Raw genomic sequence first — 19,274 nt, forward strand, 5'->3', positions numbered from 1 at the left:
TCTCCCCAGAAGAACAGAAGAATAGTGCACATGTTCCATAATTTAACCAATTCCCTATGATGCACATTTAGGTTGCTTCCAAGTTTTCTCAATTGTAAACAATGCTACAATGACCATTGTAGAGGGTACTCGTTGCCATGCCAACATCTGTTTTCATCCTTTCTCACCAAGAATACTTGGCTTTTCATTTAGAAATTTCATCCGTCAGTTTGGTAGCTTGGATGCGACTGAGATAGCCCCAGGCCCTCCCTGGTTTAAGCCATGTAATCAGGGCTACTTTCCCCACCCCCTCACTATAAACACCTGGAAACATGGGATAAGATTTTACATTCCCACCAATAATGTGTAAAAATGCCATTTCATTACTCTCTTCCAACACTAGTATTTATCTTTTTATTGCTACTGTTGATGCCTTGAAATTAATTTTTTAGAAGATGTATCTAATAATATTAACAGATAAGGTCTAGCAAGATAGAAACAGGATACATGACTTCCACATCATTACAGAAAAAAAAGGTGGATCATTCTGGAAAAATAAGAGGGACAGCAGGAAGTAACATAAATATATAATTAACCAAAAATACAAAGAATAAGAGGGTAGGAATAAGCCCAATCTATCTAAACTATCACCCTGTGTGTAAATAGGTTAGATCCCCCCATTAAAGGATGAAGACTCTCAAATTGAGCAAAGAACAGTCTAAATGTTGTTGATAAGAGACATTTTAAATGAAACAAAAATGATGACACTAAAAGAATGGTCAGAGATGTACCAGAAAAATGCAAACAAAAAAGAGAGCAAGGAAGGCAATTTTTTTTTTTTTTTTTTTGTGGTATGTGGGCCTCTCACTGTTGTGGCCTCTCCTGTTGCGGAGCACAGGCTCCGGACGCACAGGCTCAACGGCCATGGCTCACAGGCCCAGCCGCTCCGCGGCATGTGGGATCCTCCCAGACCGGGGCACAAACCCGTGTCCCCTGCATCGGCAGGCGGACTCGCAACCACTGCACCACCAGGGAAGCCCATGGGAAGGCATTTATTAACATGTGAAAAAACCCAAGACACACAGAAGTTAAATGGAGCAAAGAAGAATATTTTTAATGATAAAAGGTACAATTCACAAAGAAGATAGACATCACAAACCATTAGACACCTAACAAATATATATAAAGCAAAAACCAGAAGAAATATAAGGGAAAAGAAAAAATTATAATCATAGTGAGACATTTAACATTTCTCTGAGAATATTTTATCAAGTGCAGAAAAATAAGAATAGGAACATCTTGAATGATATCATTAATAACTTAATTATAATAGGTTTAGAATCTTATATCCCTCACAAATACATTTAAAATTTTGTGTCTCATACGTTGTTATTAAATGTCCACAGGACATTTAGAAAAACTGGCAAAAAGGTAAACATTACTTTTTTGAATTCTTATAGGACATGTTCTTTGACCATAATATATCAAAATTAAGGGGGAGAAAAAATCTAAACATGTAGATATACTTTTAAAATTCTAAATAATTCTTGGGCCAACTATAAAAACAAATACTCCTAGAAGTATATCAGAAGAATAATATATCCTGTCCAAACATACTTTATTACAGGAATGCAAAACTAGTTAAACAATATGAAATGTATTAAGGCAATGTTTATGTTAAATAGGTTAAAAAAGAAAGACCATATTCTAGAGGTTCAGACGGAATTTGATACAGCTATTCTAAATTAGAAATCTTGATGAAATAGAAATAGAATGAAACTTTTTTAACATGAAAATGAATGTACATATGAAATGAAAAGCAGTAGAGTTCATTCCACTAAAGTCAAGAGTAAGATAAGCATGCCCACTATCCTTAATAAAACTGTCAAATCAGTGCAATAAGACACATTTTGTAAAGGAAAAGACAGGATTATCATTATTTTCAGATGATATGATGTTTACTTAGAAAATTCAAGAGAATTATCCAAAGAAACTATTAGAATGAAAATAATTCAGTCAAGTGTCCTGATAAAAGATAAATACATAGAAAAAGATAGCTTATTTTTATGTTAGCAATAACAAATTAAGAAATAAAATGGAAATTTTTGATTCACAAAAGCAAGTGGGTTGGGCTTCCCTGGTGGCTCAGTGGTTAAGAATCCACCTGCCAATGCAGGGGACATGGTTTTGAGCCCTGGTCCGGGAAGATCCCACATGCTGCGGAGCAACTAAGCCTGTGCGCCACAACTACTGAGCCTACACTCTAGAGCCCGTGAGCCACAACTACGACTAGAGACCATGCTGCGCAGCAAGAGAAGCCACCACAATGAGAAGCCCACGCACGGCAACGAAGAGTGGCCCCCGCTCACCGTAACTAGAGAGAGCCTGTGTGCAGCAACGAAGACGCAATGAAGATCCAACGCAACCAAAAAATAAATAAATAAATTTATTTATTTATTAAAAAAAAACAAACAAGTGAGTTAATGTATGTAAAGCACCTAGCACAGTTCCTAGTAGATAAGGTTATATAAATAAGCTATAACAATAAAATATTGATTTTATAGATTCCTAGAGGTGAAATTACCAAGACAAAAGATACATTTTTAAGATTCTTGATTTAAAAAAAGATTCTTGATATATGTATCTACTTTTTTTAACTCTTTATTAAAGTATAGCATAAATATAGAACTCTGGTAATCAGTGCCCAAATCAAGAAATAGAACATCTCCAGCACCCCAAAAGTCCCTTCCTAGTCCTTAGTCATTTTCCTCCCAAGGGTATTTCTGACTTCTGACAACACTGATTTGCCAGTTTTGCCCTTCATTTGAGTGGAATCATACATATGTACTCTTTTGTGTCTGGCTTCTTTTGCTCAGCGTTATGTTTATGAGATTTATCCATATTTCATGTGCTTGTAGATTACTCATATTGCTGTATAGTATTTCCTTGTATGAATGTACCACAATTTTCCATTCTTCTGCTGCTGGGCAACTGGGTAGTTCCCAGTTTGGGGCTATTATAAAAAGTGTTGCTGGGAGCATTATACATGTCTCTTGGTGGACATAAGGACACTTTCCTTTTGCATACCTACGTACATTGAAAAGGGCATGTGTTTATTCAGCTCCAGCAGATACTGCCAAGTAGTTTTTCAATGTGATTCTACCAATTTACACTACCAAAAAGAGCGTATGAGAGTTCCAGTTGTTCCACATACTTGCCAATATTTTTTCATTAGAGCCATTCTGATGGAAGTGTAGTGATATTGCATTGTGGTTTTAATTTGCATTTCCCTGATGACTAATGAAATTGAGCACCTTTTTATATGTTTTTTGCCCATTTTGATGTCTCGCAAAGCATTAATTAAGGACTTTGCTCATTTTCCTAGTAGGTTGTTTTCTTTCCTATTGATTTGTAAGAGTTCTTAATATATTCTTGCTACAAGCCCTTTGTTAGATATAAACGTTGCAATATCTTACCCCACTCTGTGGATTGTCTTTTTACTCTCTCAATGGTATCTTCCTGTGAACAGAAGTTCTTAATTTCAGCATAATTCAATTTATCAAAATTTTCCTTTGTGGTTAGTGCTTTTTCATGTCCTGTTTAAATAAGGCTTTGATAGCTAGCCTTTCTTCCTTCCTTCCTTCCTTCCTTTCTTGGCTGTGTTGGGCCTTAGTTGCGGCATGTGGACTCTTTGTTGCAGTGCATGGGCTTCTCTCTAGTTGTGGCATGTGGATTTTCTCTCTCTGGTTGTGGTGTGCAGGCTCCAGAGCACGTGGGCTCTGTAGTTTGTGGCACGTGGGCTCTCTCATTGAGGCATCGGGGCTCAGTAGTTGTGGCGCGCAGGCTTAGTTGCCCCGCAGCATGGGGGATCTTAGTTCCCTGACCAGGGATGTAACCCACGTCCCCTGCATTGGAAGGTGGATTCTTTACCACTGGACCGCCAGGGAAGTCCTTTGTGTCCTGTTTAAAAAAAGAAAAAATCTTGGTCTACTTCAAGATCACAAAGATGTTACGTTTTTTCTAACCAAAATTGCTTTTTTTTTTTCAGTACCATAAAATTATTTTAATATCTTTTTCTCTATGACTGAGTATACAAAGATAATGGAAGTAATGTATTTTTCTGCTATTAAGATGGGTAGAATATATCAAAATCCACCTATTGAATTTTCTTTAAATAGTCCTCCAAAGCATCCTGAAGAAAGGCAGGAAGTTTTCACTTTCACTTTGTGGAAGGACCTAGCATGCTTTAAGTACAAATATGCCTGGCTAGTAATGATGTATATCATGTCTCTCACATTTTTATCATTGGTTCTTCTGTAGAAAACCCTCTTGTGAAACACCATGTGCTGTATTTGTCAAACACACAAATATCTGAGGGAAGGAACACCGTTCTTCGGCCACTATGATAGGACATTGCTCTTACATATATGACAATTCCTTGTGCTTTTCCAGTGTGACTTGTGGCATGATCTGCACCAAGATCCTTTATACCCAGTACTTCTAGTCTTAAATAAGGAAGAGAGCTCTGTGTGTTTTCTGCATAACTGTACAGTTTCTGTGTATTATGATATGCTGTGTCATCCAAACTTTTTTCTCCTTCATCAACGATTTTTAGAAGCCATATTTTGGTCAGATTATGTCTTTTGACAGCAGCTTCCCATCCACTTTTTCTTCTCAGTCCCTCATGTGGGGCCCTGGCTTTCCATCTTACTGGAGCTCTGTGAAGTCAATCTGGGGCCCAGAAACAGGGCCTGCTCTGCTGGTGTGCAGACCTGCCGTAGTTCAATAGCCACAGGCTGATGGGGCGGATTATCACAGTATATATAGTCCACAGTTTTTTTTTTCAAAACTGCATTCACATCAGTCCAATTGTTTTCTCAGAGGCCGAGTCTTTAATCAGCCTGAGCCAGTTCCACATCGAAGGCCCTCAATGCAAGAGCAGAGCTTTGGGATTCTGCAGGGAGCAGCAGGGAACATAAATAGCCATCATGATATTGTTTCTGCAGCAGCTCCACATAGTATCATTCTGTGCTCAAAGCACTCGGTCCACTGTCCATGGCCATGCTTCCCCTGGGGCACCACCGGCCTGGAAGCGGAGGTGGTGGCACAGACTGGGGATCCCAAATTGCTTTTTAAGGTAGGTGAATCACAATATACACAGCCATAAGATGTGAATAAATGCTTGTTTTGTCATATGCATCCCAGGCCCTAGCAAGTTCCAAGCTGGCCTGAACATCTGCCTTTTTGGTAGCGTTGAAATAGGCCTGGGAGTTGAATGGTGCCTGACCTATTCCTTTAATAGCTGGAGGGTTGCATCATTTGCCAAATCAGACACTGTTCACAAAATGACCTCCTTAGATCAGTATCATCTCTTTGGTTATGTGCTTGCTTACTGCTGCTACTAGAGGGGTGAGGGGTGATGCATCCTTTCCATTAACACAAGTATTTCATCTGTCTCACGGTGGCCTGTGCCAAGGCCATGCTCGAGCAATCTTGGAAAGACAGTTAAAACTTAATAATAATAGATAGTATTTAGTAAGCACGTATTAATTGCTCACCATTATAGTATATTTATCAATAATATCAATATCCATCAATAATAATATTTATCGTGCAGTTATGAAGGCACTGTGCTAAGAGCGTTATGTGTGTTATCTCATTTCATCTTCACATTAATTCTATGAGACAGGAATGATTATTATCCCAGTTTTAGAAATGAGGGAACTGAAGTTCAGTGAGGTTAAGGAAATTTCCCAAAGGAACTTGGCCAGTAAGTGTCGGAACTAAGTAAGTGCTCAACCAGGATGGAAACACAGGCCTGTCTATTCACAGCCTATGTTAGCTCTGTAGCCATACACGTGTATCTAACAGATATGCTGTACAAGTCAGTTTGATGCAGCTGCAAAAGTCTTTCTTATAATCATGCCAGTAGGGCTAGAGTATCCCAGCAATTAAAACTTAACAATATAATTGCATAGCATGGCATAAAAGACTCTTTGTGATCTAGCCCTTACCTCTATATGCAACCCTCAACCCTCATCTTTGATTTGCACCAAGTAGAACCACCCTACTTCTAGTGCCCTGAGAACTTCATGGTGTTCATGGCTTTCTGCCTCGAGACATACTATTCTCTTTGTTTCACATTCCCTTCCACTTGTTTATTTGTCAAATTCCTTTAAAATCCAGCTAAGACATTGTCTTTTCCAGTAAACCTTCCCTAATTTCCCTCTGACAGTGCTAAATGTTCTGTTCTCTGTATCAACCTCTGTATTTAATATAAAAATGTGTTGCTCACTCATTCATTCAACATTAAATACTATTCTTTTCAGGCAGTAGGCTAAGTACTAGGAGACAGAGAGTCAAGTAACACTTTTGCAGAAGGAAGACTATGTTGCTAAAGCATGTACGTAACCTAGCTAGTCGTTCCCACCAGCTGAAATAAAGAATAGGTTTCAACAAGTTGGGGTGGGTGGGGAGAGCGTATACTGGGAGGAAAGTGTGATGGGACATTCTGATTCAGCCCAAACTTAGGAAAACAAGAGTTGGTAATCCAGCCGGGCATTTGTTTGAATCAACGTTCATGCTGTGGAACAGGATGACATCTGTTCAGCATCTTGGATTGATTCTGAGCCCTTGTGGGGAAAGGAGTTAGGACCAATGCTGAGAGAGTTGTTTAAGAAGGATATTCTGAGATACTCTGTGTGTATGTTTTGCTGCTGTGGAGCCAGGGAAAGGCCAGTCTCTTCACTTCCACACAGAACCCAACTCTGCTGCATTATCTTGAGGGGTAGCTTTCCGCATGTTGGCTGGTATCCCCCTGGGGTGGGATACTGGCATTTTTACAGGCCCTGTGTCAGCAGTGGCCTTGGCAGAGGCTGTACCCTTGAATGGCTTCATGGGTAGAGGGCATTGAAGAGGGGGAACCAGAGCAAAAAAGGGAAACAAAGGTGGATGCCAAATGAAGGCCTGTGGCTGACAGACTGGTTCCTCCACCTATGAGACACACCTGGGGTCTTCCACTTAAAATTGGGGCAAGAACATGAATTCTGGGCTGCTGAGATATATCTATATACATAGACATATTTATATTTATATATCTTGGTAGATTAAGATCATATAATCTTAAATTATAACCACAAACTATTGAGTCCTGGAGACATCAGAGTTATCCTTTTTTATTTGCTTTTAGGGAACTATGTCTTATTTATCTTTATGTCCCAGGACCTATCACAAAGCCTGACTGACACACAGCAACTGGTGACAAAATATTTGTGGATTTATTTAATAAAGGAGTTAGGAGGTGTCAGAGAAGGAGGGTGAAGAGCATCACACATACACGCACATGCTTAGAACGTGATGATTTCTTCCTGGTCTGATCAGACCCAGAGTATGAAGCAGAAATGGGATCTACGCCACAGTTTCCAACCCTTTTGGATTCTGTCCATGTGTATGAGGACATGCTGAGACAAGTTCCGTGGCAGTTAGAAGTGAACTGGCTACCAAGATGGAGAGGAAGGAGCAATTAATCTTTACCTTCTACTGTCCCAAGGTTCCCAAAGTCAAGGGGTACCGGAAATACCAAAGGGTGAGGAGGTACCGAATTGTAGTTCAGTTGGGAAGAGGAGGACTTGTTTAAAGGCGGGTCTAGACAGTGTCCTAAAGATAGGGAAAAGATGACCCAGAAGTGTTTGTTTTTTATAGAAGGGGTAGGGAAAGCTATCCACCAATTGAAGCCACATGGGGGTACTTGAGGCAGAAAAGAGCAGGAGACCCTGGGGGTCAAGGGTTATCTGTTTGGGTAGGCAATATCTTCCTCATCCCTCATCCTTGTAGCCTACCCTCCCCACCAACCAACATCCGAGTGCCTCGATGTCACCTCAGAGGCTGCAGCAGCATGTGGATCAGACACACACCTACATCCGAATGTTCTGTGGCAGCCTCTCTGGTTTTAGCCTCCTAATGCTGATCTGCGTGTCCCCACTGAACTGGGTGCAGTTCCTGGTGATCAACAATGGCCTTGAGCTCTATGCAGGACTCTGGATCTCATGCAACCACGAGCTGTGCTGGAGCCACACACCCAAGCCACCCTGTGAGTGCCACTAAATTGAATGCCACAGGCCCCACAGTTCCAGAGTTTTCTTCCCCAATGGCCCTTCGTCTTTCTTCCTCCAAGATCTTTTGCCCCTCACCTCTCCAAGTCTAGGAGGGATCTCAGCCAGATTGTGAACATGGCCGTTCTTCTCTTTGGTGTCCTTGGTGTACCCTTTCTCCCTCCTACCCCAGGTTGTTTCCCCTCCCAAATTATGAGTTGATAGTCTCTTTACCCTCTGGGAAGAACTCGTTTGTCATTTATGAGCTGTTCTTGTGATGCAAAGAGATTGTTATTCTAAAGTGGTTCGCAGAAACAGAAGTGATTGATCATAGCTGGGAGACAGAGCAAAGTGTCTCAACCTCCATCAGATTTAACTTTCTAGGTCAGTTTGTTCTTATGCTAGCAACAGAAGAGAAGTTAAATGCATGTCAGATATGTAGTATAACAAATGCCAGCTATTTAGAGAATAAATTGTCAAATTTTATGTGAATTTAAGTAAATCTGAAGATGCAACACATAATATTTAAAAATAAATGTCTAGGGCTAGAAGATACCATATGCATGAGGCTTTTCAACCAGAACTAAGACTTAGAGGAAAGCTAAAACTACACTAAAGAGTTTCCCCAACATCTGCAAGAGAAACATTTACACAAAGAACAGGTATTGTGAAAGAAAACATACATGAGTAAAGTGTTTATTTCACTTCTTAGATTAAACAGGAGTCCCAGTTTGGGGGGGAGGGGAGACCTAGGCCCAACCCTGAAGTGGAGCATCACTTATTTGGCTCATGCTTTGTATTTGGAACTAAGGAGCGGGATCGTAAAGCGAGATCTTCGGAGGAAACTAAAATCAAAGGCAGGCAGAGAATTCAACTGTATCTTCAACTGAAAATAAAAACTAGAGAAAATAATTGCAACAAATATGAAAGATAAAAGGTTAATGGCCTTAATATATATATATAAGATATACAAATTATTATTACAAAAAAGACAAATACCCCAATAAATAAATTTTTTGTAAACAATTCACAAAACAGAAACTACAGATGTCTAATAAACATGGGAAAAATGACTTTAACCTCAATCAGCCATTAAAGAATGGCGAATCAAATGAACGATGAGATAGGATTTTTCAGCCATGACATTAAAAGAGATTTGTAAATGGTAATACACAATGCTGCACACTCCCATACGCACTGAGGACACCTAAATAGGAACAACCAAAGCAATATGATTATGTGCATCCAGAGATTTACACTCACTAATTCCATTTCTGGAGAAATGGAGTGAGAGACATAGGCAGAAAAATTAAGCTGCAATTATATTTATGTAACCCAGGCTAAACCTCAGGCCTTGAGATTATTATTTAAATCTTTAATGAGTCAGAATCTTGAAATGTTGCCACTTAAAGCAGTTTATTTCTTGGAGCTTTGAATTCACCTATGAGGCCAACGGTTAATCGTTTGGAGAATGTCAACTAAGTGAGTCCTTAAGTACACAATTGTAAGTCAAGTATCCACCCTGTTTCCAGTGTTAACTAGTCCTAATTCTAGGGTCAGTAATCAGTCTGCAATACAGATCTCATAAGGAATTCCCCAAATATAATCAGTATGTCCAGGCCTCATCAGCCTGTAACAATAATATGTTATTATTGCCCAAGTTCAAGAACTTCAAACTTTTACCCACCGGATTGCAAGAATTTAGCCCCCTCTCCCATGGTGTCCCCAGTCATTTCTTTTCTTTTTTTTTTTTATAAATTTATTTATTGGCCGCATTGGATCCTCATTCCTGCATGGGGGCTTTCTCTATTTTCAGAGCATGGGGGCTCCTCTTCATTGCAGTGCATGGGCTTCTCACTGTGGTGGCTTCTCTTGTTGCGGAGCACGGGCTCTAGGCATGCGGGCTCAGTAGCTGTGGCTCGCGGGCTCTAGAGCGCAGGCTCAGTAGTTGTGGCACAAGGGCTTAATTACTCCATGGCATGTGGGATCTTCCTGGACCAGGGCTTGAACCCGTGTCCCCTGCATTGGCAGGTGGATCCTTAACCACTGTGCCACCAGGGAAGCCCCCCAGTCATTTCTGAGACTTTCACTGGGGCTATCTCAAGTGGGCTCAAGTACATGTGTGCTCATGTTCCTCTGTCCTGGTCTTACTTCAGGCCATTGTTCCTCTGCCTCTGTCTTCCCCTGGTTCTAGATAGCTGATAGCCTCTGTGCCGTAGCTATTGGTAATGGGATGAAGAAAGGATGGGAGTAAAGGACACCATCCTTCACTTTTACTACTAGGTCTCAGCGTGGAACAGACCTTTCTGCTAATTTCCCCCATAGCATAGGTGAGATCAGACCATAATGTAAAAGAATGTGTTGCCACAGAGAGTAACTTGAACTGTCTTTTTTGCAGAGGGTGGGGAAGAAAGCATAGGTCTTTGGTCCAGAGCCAGGACCCCAGGAACCATCACACAATAAACACCCACAAGCTGTGTAGGGATGATTTATTCTGGTATACCAACTGGTTACAAGGGAATCTAAACACTAAGAAGATTTCAAAGCTTCCTCTCCAGGGTTCTGGGTATCCATCCAGGATCTTTTCTATTCTTACTGAGACATACAAGTAAGGCCTTTTATTAATGGGTAAGCTGCTGTAAAGACTGCTGTTTAAAAGCTGAAATAGGATTTGCTCTTACAGGAGGTAGAGGCTTGAATTCACCTTTCAGACCTTTGTTTTGTTTTGTTACATGAATTTTAAAAGACTATGAAGTTAGCCAAATGCAGCTGTTTTAGACTCTGAAGGTAAGTGTTTAGTTAGTTTGGTTAGATAATTTTTTGTGTGTCATTATGACTGGTAGACTTGGTTCCTTTGAGCCGTTAGACTGTACTATGCTGCAGATATTTAGTTGTTCCTGTGGACTCGTGAGTGATCTTGTTTATGGAGTTTTCAGGAGGTGAGCAGCTAAGACTGAGAAGATTGTAAGAAGAACGTGAAGGTATATTCTTCCCCTCATGGTAGAAGAAAGACTGGACTGTAACGTATCTTAGACAGGAGTTGGACTGGATATCTTAGTACTCTTTTGTTTTCTAAATATCAGAACCCATTTGAAATAGCATAAGCTAAAGAGTGAACTTCTTTATAATGATTCAGAAGCATCTCATAGACTCCCAAAGGCAGGAAGTTTTCTGAACCTCAGGGAATTCCAGAAGAGGCTGTGATCTCAGGCAAACAAAATCAAGTCAGCCAATCACTCAGTCTCTCCAGAGCTCCTTTGTCACTCAACTTTGTTTATGCTTTATTTTATCTCTACAGCCCAGCTTGTCCTGTTTATTAGTATGTAAGTGCCTGAAAAAGGGGGTATACCAGGCTAGCTTTATATCTTCTTGGTTCAAGCAAGCAAAAGAGGAAATTAGCATCAATCAGTCCCAAATCCAGATATCCAAGGATCAGAGTTAAATTGGTACCCTTCCTTGGTCCTACTAGCTATAGTCAAGGGAGCTATAGGGATCCAGGTCTCTAGACAGGGACTGCTAAGGCCCATGGGGGACTGGGGGCGCAATACTGCAAAAGATGCCTATCACACTGGGCTTCATGCAGCTCAGTCTAGGCTGATGGTTCTGACTGGCTAATTCTGAACGATCCAGTTTTCAGAAAACGTGCTGCCCTTGGGTTATCATGTTTTAATGTGGCTAACTTGTTGGGGCCACATAGCACCTGACCTCTGTGGGTAGGAGTGTGGTTTCTCTTAATGGAAATTACTGTTATTGATTGTGTTAGCCAGTGATGTGTTCTAGAGAACAAAATAAAACTTAAGAGGCAGTTTGTCAACTAGGATAAGCTTGGTACTCTTCTCTCTGGGTTACTTGGAAGATGGACTTGGATTCTTAGACATAGAAGTGCTTAGAGAACTTTCAGTGGTAGGGATGACCTGGCCCTTGTTACACTGAGACAGAAAATAAGCTAGACCAGGAGGCACCCTATAAAGCAGCGGTCCCCAACCTTTTTGACACCAGGGACCAGTTTCGTGGAAGACAATTTTCCGAGGGGGAGAATGGTTCAGGCGGTAATGTGAGTGATGAGGAGCCGCAGATGAAGCTTCGCCTGCTCGTCTGCTGCTCACCACCTGCTGTGCGGCCCAGTTCCTAACAGGTGCCCAGGGGTTGGGGACCCCTGCTATAAAGGATATTGAAGATATTGGCGGATCTGTGGTATCTCAGAAAGATACATCTACGTGTAATTGTAAGTTCCTCTATTTCTTAAATCTTCTGTGAAACATTGCTGGGGAAGTCAAGGGAAGGATCTATTCCATGTTAGGGATACGGTAGCCAAAAGTATGGGTTGGCATGCTCCCTCTTCTGTCTTAGCAACATCCAATCTGAAGGGTCAGAGCCAAAGAGAGCAGAGCTCTGGAGCCAAGAGATAAGAGAGAGAAGGAGTGTTATGGCACTAGGGTAAGGGCATGGGAGCAAAAGAACTTCAGCAGACCTGTCCTCAAACACATGTGAGATGGGACCTTGAGAGACTCTCAGGAAAAAAAGGAGGTATTTGTGGGGTGTTACATTCCTGCAGTCCAGTAAATTGGGTCTTGAAATCATTACAGTATGGGAGTTCAGGTAAATGTGACTTCATTTTATAGTCACAGGCTGACAGGGACTGTACATACCAGATACATTTGAAAGAGAAAAAACAAATAGAAACAAACTACAACAACGATAAAATCATTAAGCAAAGTATGTTGATATGATAGACTATCTTGTAGCCATTAAATATGATGTTTACAGCAGGTGATCTGGGAAAAATCTTACCATATAATCCTCTTAAAAATCACGAAATTCAGTATCATATCCACTGTGTACAGAGGACAGAAAAATACCGGAAAGAAACCAAATAAAATGCTAACAATGGTTGTCTTTGGGTAGTGGGATTGTGGCTGATATTCTTGCTGCTTCTTGGTACTTTTCTAGTCTCTCCAATGCTTATATTGAACATGTATTACTTTTAGAATTAGAATTAGGAACAAGAAAAAGTTTAAATTTGTGTTGTGATGTTAGAGTCACACCTCTTGTAAGCTAGTTTACATCTAAGTTAATGTATTAATATACCCAGAACTATTTGTATATTACCTTTAGTTCTACAGTGAAGGTTTTGCCTTCATAGTGAAAAATTCCAAGTATCAATGAAGAGCTGGGAAAGAAGATCCTTATTTGTGCCCTGGATGCCACATAGCAAGCTCAGCTTCATCCTCTTTAGTCTTCACTCCCTTCTCTAAGACTCTGTCTGGTTTTCTTAAGGAGAGGTCCCCCACTGGACTAACCAGGCCTTTCCTTTCTCCATCTCCTTGGCAAATTACCTCCAATATTCCAGGGCCTTCTTTCTCATCTCTGTCCTGACCATACTTGTTGCTCTTGGCTGGCTCTTCAGATCTTGCCTCCCTAGAAGAGGAAAAATGACTCCTAACTTGGATCTGAAGGTATCCATGCTCAGCTTCATCTCAGGTACAGACCTAGATGGCACGGTAATACTATGGTAAAATTGTTGAGGGGACATAGTTCCTCTGTGTGGGCTTTCATCCTCTTTTTCTTGTCCCTTTTCTCTTCTTCATTATTACATCAAGTTGCCAGCTACCTGCCTTGTCTTATTGTATAAAACATCCATTAGTTAACTTATGCCAGACCCCTTCTCTCTCCCACCTTGGTCAGTCCTTGGATTCTTATCTTCTTGATCCTTTCTATACAATATGGTGTCTGGAAGTAGATGAAGAGTTGGGGGTGGCTGTCGAGGCAGATTGAAGACACTGAGGGATATGACGTATTTTCTTCTGCTCCTAGCCTCCTGCTTGCTCCTCTGCCTCGTCCTATTTCTGGCACAGGTTCACTGGCATTCTAGGGATGCCATGGAATCAGCTCTCCTATGGACCTATCATATTAGTTGGGGGAGTGACTTCTTATACATGTGTGCTGGTAAGTCAGTCCCCTCCCTGTTTTATGCTAGAAGGATGGAAGGGGAAATCATTTCTTGGAAGGGAGGTGGAATCTAAGAGAAATAGAAACACTAACTGTTCCTATTAAGAACACTTATACATCTAGAAGCAGAGCGGTATGGTAAAGAAAGCACAGATTGGGAATTCCCTGGCGGTCCAGTGGTTAAGACTCTGTGCTTCCACTGCAGGGGGTGCGGGTTGGATCACAGGTTAGGGAACTAAGATCCCGCATGCCGCGTGACGTGGCCAAAAAGCAAAAAAAAAAAAAACAAAAAAAAAAAAACACAGATTTTGGAGTCTGAAAAGCTAGAGTTAGTAAACTGTTCTACCACTAACTGAGGCACAGACAGGTTGAGTAACTTGCTTAAGACAACACAGAAAGTAGTGAAACTATGATTTGCATCCAGGAGGTTCTAGCTTTGTTCCAACCATGTAAGAAGTACAATAATGAAATGGAAGCACAGAAGGATAATGGAAGCCTGCTGGGGGAAGGAGGGTTGGCTTCACTGAAAAGAGGCATTTTGAGCTGAGTATTTAAAGAATGAGTTAGAATTTTAAAAGCCAAAAGGCCATCTGTCTCTTGAAACTCACCTGGAATTCTCTTCCCCTAGGGATTATCTCCTTCCTCAACCACATAACTTCCAGATCTCCTCCCCTTGATCAAAATGTCACTGCAGTTCCCATAGACAAGTCAAGGATGGGGATCGGTCCAGTGACTACAGTGTCGCCTGCTGGAGATGCTGGGTCAGGGTTTCAGACAGAATCTTCAAGTGAGAACGAGAAAGAACTATCAAGTACAGAACTGTGATGGTGATAGGATAACCCAACTACTTCCTGTCTTAAAACAGGGGAGAAGCTAACTGAGTAGGGAATGTTTGTGCAGATTCAAGGAAACTCTCCTAATATCATGGCCATATTACTGAAGTAGAGAGCATTAAAGCTGATGAAATGTCCTTTGTGTATGTTGCATCCAAAATATGTATGATAGTCATAAAGAAAATAATGAAAACTCACCCAAGAAAAAGTTTCTAAAAGAAAACATTAGTGTTTAGGGTCATGAATGAAAGAAACTAGCAGTAGATGCAGTGCGTGGATCAGAGCTCTCTTTGGGCATCAGGGATTTCATAGACCAGAATGGTCAATGTAGAAAAATGTCACCAAATTTTGTTTGAAATTTTCTTTATCGTGTGTGGCTTTGGGAATACCCAGGATGGAAGGCATTTGAACAATATTGTTGAATCTAATTGGCGATCATTACCAGAAATGGAATGAACAACAATGGAGATAATACCTACCACCCAAAGGAGGTGAGAGGTGCTGGGTAGATCCTGGGGAACCCATGACATCCCACTTCTTATGAAGATTGGTAATTTGAAAACCTTACAGTCTATTAGGTAAACCAACTGCTTCTCCCTATGCTAGAGGTTATGTTAACCAAGCATCCATAAACTCTCTGAAATTCTATACAAAACTTGTGTATGCTGTTTTCTGTGAAGAGAGCCATACATTCAATCAGATTCTTGATAGGCCTATGACTCTGTTGATTCCTTAGATTATGTTTTACTGAGCCAAATGAGGCTAAAGGACTTTCTTCAGCCTAAGTATATACATGGACAAAGTTAAAATTTTTTCCATGTTTTGTATACTGTTTAAGACTGAGTAAGGGTGGGGGAATTCAGGCAATCACATGGATCTTTTGATGGCTAAAGATCCCTTTTAAACTTAGACCAGATTCCATGCAGAAGGTTACTGATCTTCATCTTGTCCTTTATTCCTTTAGTAGCTGCCACTACTCTTTTGTTTGTTGAGGTCCATTCTTCTTCTTCTCAAGCCTGGCAATGGAATGGACCCTAGTGTCCAGTTTCACCCCTTGCTGCTCTTAAAGATAAGCCCAGGACTTCCCTGGTGGCACAGTGGTTAAGAATCCACCTGCCAATGCAGGGGACACGGGTTCGATCCCTGGTCCGGGAAGATCCCACATGCCACGGAGCAACTAAGCCCATGCGCCACAACTACTGAGCCTGCACTCTAGAGCCCATGAGCCACAGCTGCTGAGCCTGTGAGCCACAACTACTGAAGCCTGCATGCCTAGAGCCCGTGCTCTGCAACAAGAGAAGCCACTGCAATGAGAAGCCTGTACACTGTAATGAACAGTAGCCCCCGCTCACCATAACTAAAGTCCACGTGCAGCAACGAAGATCCAATGCAGCCAAAATTTTTAAAAATAAATAAATTAATTTTAAAAAAAGATAAGCCCTGGGATCCTTTTGTTTTAATTTAGAGAGTCACTGGTAACCTTTGTAGAAAACAAACTTCACAGTTCTTATAATCCTGGTCCCTGGTCAGTCATTCCCAAACATTTCCAGATGATGACCAGAAGACTGTTAGGTTAATACTTCTTCTTTTATTCCTAAAGGTAGGAGTTTAGCAGCACATGCATGTGTGCACCCACCCATAGAGACACACACAAATGCACATATATACACACACCCCATTTTGACACTGCCTTAGAAAACCCTTTTCTCCATGTTGGCTCCTTTTCTCCATGTTGGCGATCTTCGTTATTGCAGAGTGACTGGTGTCTCCTTACTTCAAGGGGCCTCATTTCAGAGGCTCTTCAGGCTGTTCCTGGGCCTTTGTTTGGTTGTAAGAATAGACATATAGTCAAGTCCAACTCCCCCTCCTCCCATCACCACTCACCTGCTAAGTATACCCCACATATTGACTAATAAAGAACTTACTGAGTTCACAAGCACTATTTATAATTCAGTTTGAATACTATAATTATATGACTAAATTGACAGGGAGCTGAGTACTGATGACTCTTCAGGGAATGGAAGTTTTAAGTGGGGTGAGAAGAAGGAAGCAAGTGTGAATGAGAAAGGAGGATGCTAGGTATTCAGAGAGTAACAATCAAGACCCTGGCTGTTACAGGAGAATAGGCAATAATTATAACTAAGTTTCTACTTTACTATCAGAGAATGATCTTTAAGCATAGAGAGTCTTTTGCTGCTCCTTTAGAAACGGAATGCTCTATTTTCTTCTCTCTTTCTTTGCTTGTAGAGAATTCCTTAAAAAAACTTAAGTAGACTTCCAATAAGATAGCTCATTAAATGACCCTTTGATACATCCCTTCTGCTCCAGATACATTACATAATAGATGAAGTGGAGAGAGATACGGAGGTGAGGGTGTATATATATGTATAGCCAGGTCAAAACAAGACAAGCATTTTCACAGACTGGAAAAATAACAAAACCCACAAAGCTATGATTGAGTTAAGCCATAGACTTAATGGTCTCTAAGTCCAAAAGTAAGCAGAGGTGAACAGGAAGACAGGAAGACAGGTCCTGTGGAGTGAAAAGGACCAGAAGTGCTTCTCAAGATACGGACTAGAGCCAGATTCACAGCTCTAGCTCAAACTAGGGACTTAAGAAAAGAAGCTGAGGGCTTCCCTGGTGGTGCAGTGGATAAGAATCTGCCTGCCAATGCAGGGGACGTGGTTTTGAGCCCTGGTCCAGGAAGATCCCACATACCGTGGAGCAACCAAGCCCGTGTGCCACAACTATTGAGCCTGTGCTCTAGAGCTCACGAGCCACAACTACTGAGCCCACGTGCCACAACTACTGAAGTCCACCTGCCTAGAGCCCGTGCTCCACAACAAGAGAAGCCACCGCAATGAGAAGACCGTGCACTGCAATGAAGAGTAGCCCCCACTCGCCGCAACTAGAGAAAGCCCGCGTGCAGCAACGAAGACCCAACACAGCCAAAAAATAAATAAAATTTTTTAAAAAAAGAAAAGAAAAGAAGCTGAACAAAAGCTACTGCCAAGCACTGACTGGGGCTGTAGCTTATTTGGAACCACAGACTGAAAGAGGTAAAAGGACACAAGTACAACCTTGCTCAACCAAGCAGTGCATTGGTTCATTAACTGGGTCAGAACAGAACAGGAAATCTGAAATACCATCTTATGAGACCTGACTCTGGAGTGGGTCCTTTGGCCAAGGTAAGGAAACCCCAAAACTACCAGATGGAATGAGCATAGAAGGAGCGAAAGAAACAAAAAAGACAGCAAAATTATTTTGGTACCTGCGAATAGGAATTCCAAACATGTAAAGAAACGTTCATTTCATTTCACTGATTATCTGCTCTAATTTTTATAAATTTTTTTCATTTATATCTACTCTAATTTTTATTATTTTTTTCCTTCGGCTTCCTTTGCATTTAATTTGCCCTTCTTTTTCTAGTTTCCTAAGGTGGAAGCACAGGTTATTGATTTTAGATCTTTTTTCTTTACTAATCCATGCATTCAATACTATAAATTTCCCTCTGAGCACTGCTTTCACTGCACCCCACAAATTTTGGCCAGTTGTATTTTCATTCAGTTCAAACTATTTAAAAATTTCTCTTAAAAAATTTCTCTTGAAGTTCCTTCTTTGATCCATGTGTTATTTAGAAGTGTGTTACTTAATCTCCAAGTGTTTGGGGATTTTCCAGCTATCTTTCTAATGTTGAATTTTAGTTTAATTCCATCATGATCTGAGAGCATACATAGTATAATTTTAATATTAAAAATTTTAAGGTGGGTTTTATGGCCCAGAGTGTGGTCCATCTTAGTGAATGTTCCACATGAGCTTAAGAAAAATTCTCCTGCTGTTGGATGAAGTAGTCTAGAGTTGGCAGTTATATCCAGTTGATTGATGGTGTCCTCACTCATGTTCTGCCTGCTAGATCTGTCCATTTCTGAAGAGTGTTGTAGTCTCCAACTATGATAATGGATTAATCTATTTCTTTTTGCAGTTTTATCAGTATCTGCCTTATGTTCTTTTGTTAGGCGCATACACATTAAGATTGCTGTGTCTTAAAACATTGACCCTTTTATCATTATGTAACACCCTTCTTTATCCCTTATAACTTTACTTTCTCTAAAGCCTGCTCTTTCTGAACTTAATAAAACTACTCCTGCTTTCATTTGATTAGTGTTAGCATGGTATATTTCTTCGTCCCTTTACCTTTTATCCATGTGTGTCTTTTTATTTAAAGTGGGCTTCTTTTAGATAACATAGAGTTGGGTGCTGCTTTTTATTCACTCTGAAAACCTCTGTTTTCTAATTGGTATATTTAGACCATTGATATTTAAATTAATTTTTGATATGATTAGATTAATATCTACAATGTTTGTTACTATTTTCTATTTGTCGCCCTTGTTTATTGTTCCTATCTTTGCCTTCCACTCTATTT

At 40.7% G+C, this 19,274-nt stretch overlaps 1 protein-coding gene and 1 pseudogene across 2 annotated transcripts; one reads left to right on the top strand and one right to left on the bottom strand.

The window, feature by feature from the left end:
• Positions 1–4,057: 4,057 nt before the first annotated feature.
• Positions 4,058–4,897, bottom strand: LOC307049406 (NADH dehydrogenase (ubiquinone) complex I, assembly factor 6-like; annotated as a pseudogene). Its single transcript has 3 exons — positions 4,756–4,897; positions 4,221–4,649; positions 4,058–4,171 (listed from the first exon to the last, which is right to left on the bottom strand). The product of its transcript is annotated as an NADH dehydrogenase (ubiquinone) complex I, assembly factor 6-like (transcript).
• Positions 4,898–7,483: 2,586 nt separating this feature from the next.
• TMEM202 (transmembrane protein 202) lies at positions 7,484–14,843 on the top strand (the record flags this gene model as incomplete). The annotated part of the gene is made up of 5 exons (XM_079699087.1): positions 7,484–7,564; positions 7,813–8,068; positions 13,401–13,550; positions 13,884–14,015; positions 14,647–14,843. 5 exons carry the CDS (start codon positions 7,484–7,486, stop codon positions 14,841–14,843), a joined length of 816 nt encoding a protein of 271 aa, XP_079555213.1.
• Between the last annotated feature and the right edge of the window lie 4,431 nt (positions 14,844–19,274).

This window comes from Hyperoodon ampullatus (assembly GCF_949752795.1).
Source record: "Hyperoodon ampullatus genome assembly, chromosome: 3".
NCBI classification, from domain to species: domain Eukaryota; kingdom Metazoa; phylum Chordata; class Mammalia; order Artiodactyla; family Ziphiidae; genus Hyperoodon; species Hyperoodon ampullatus.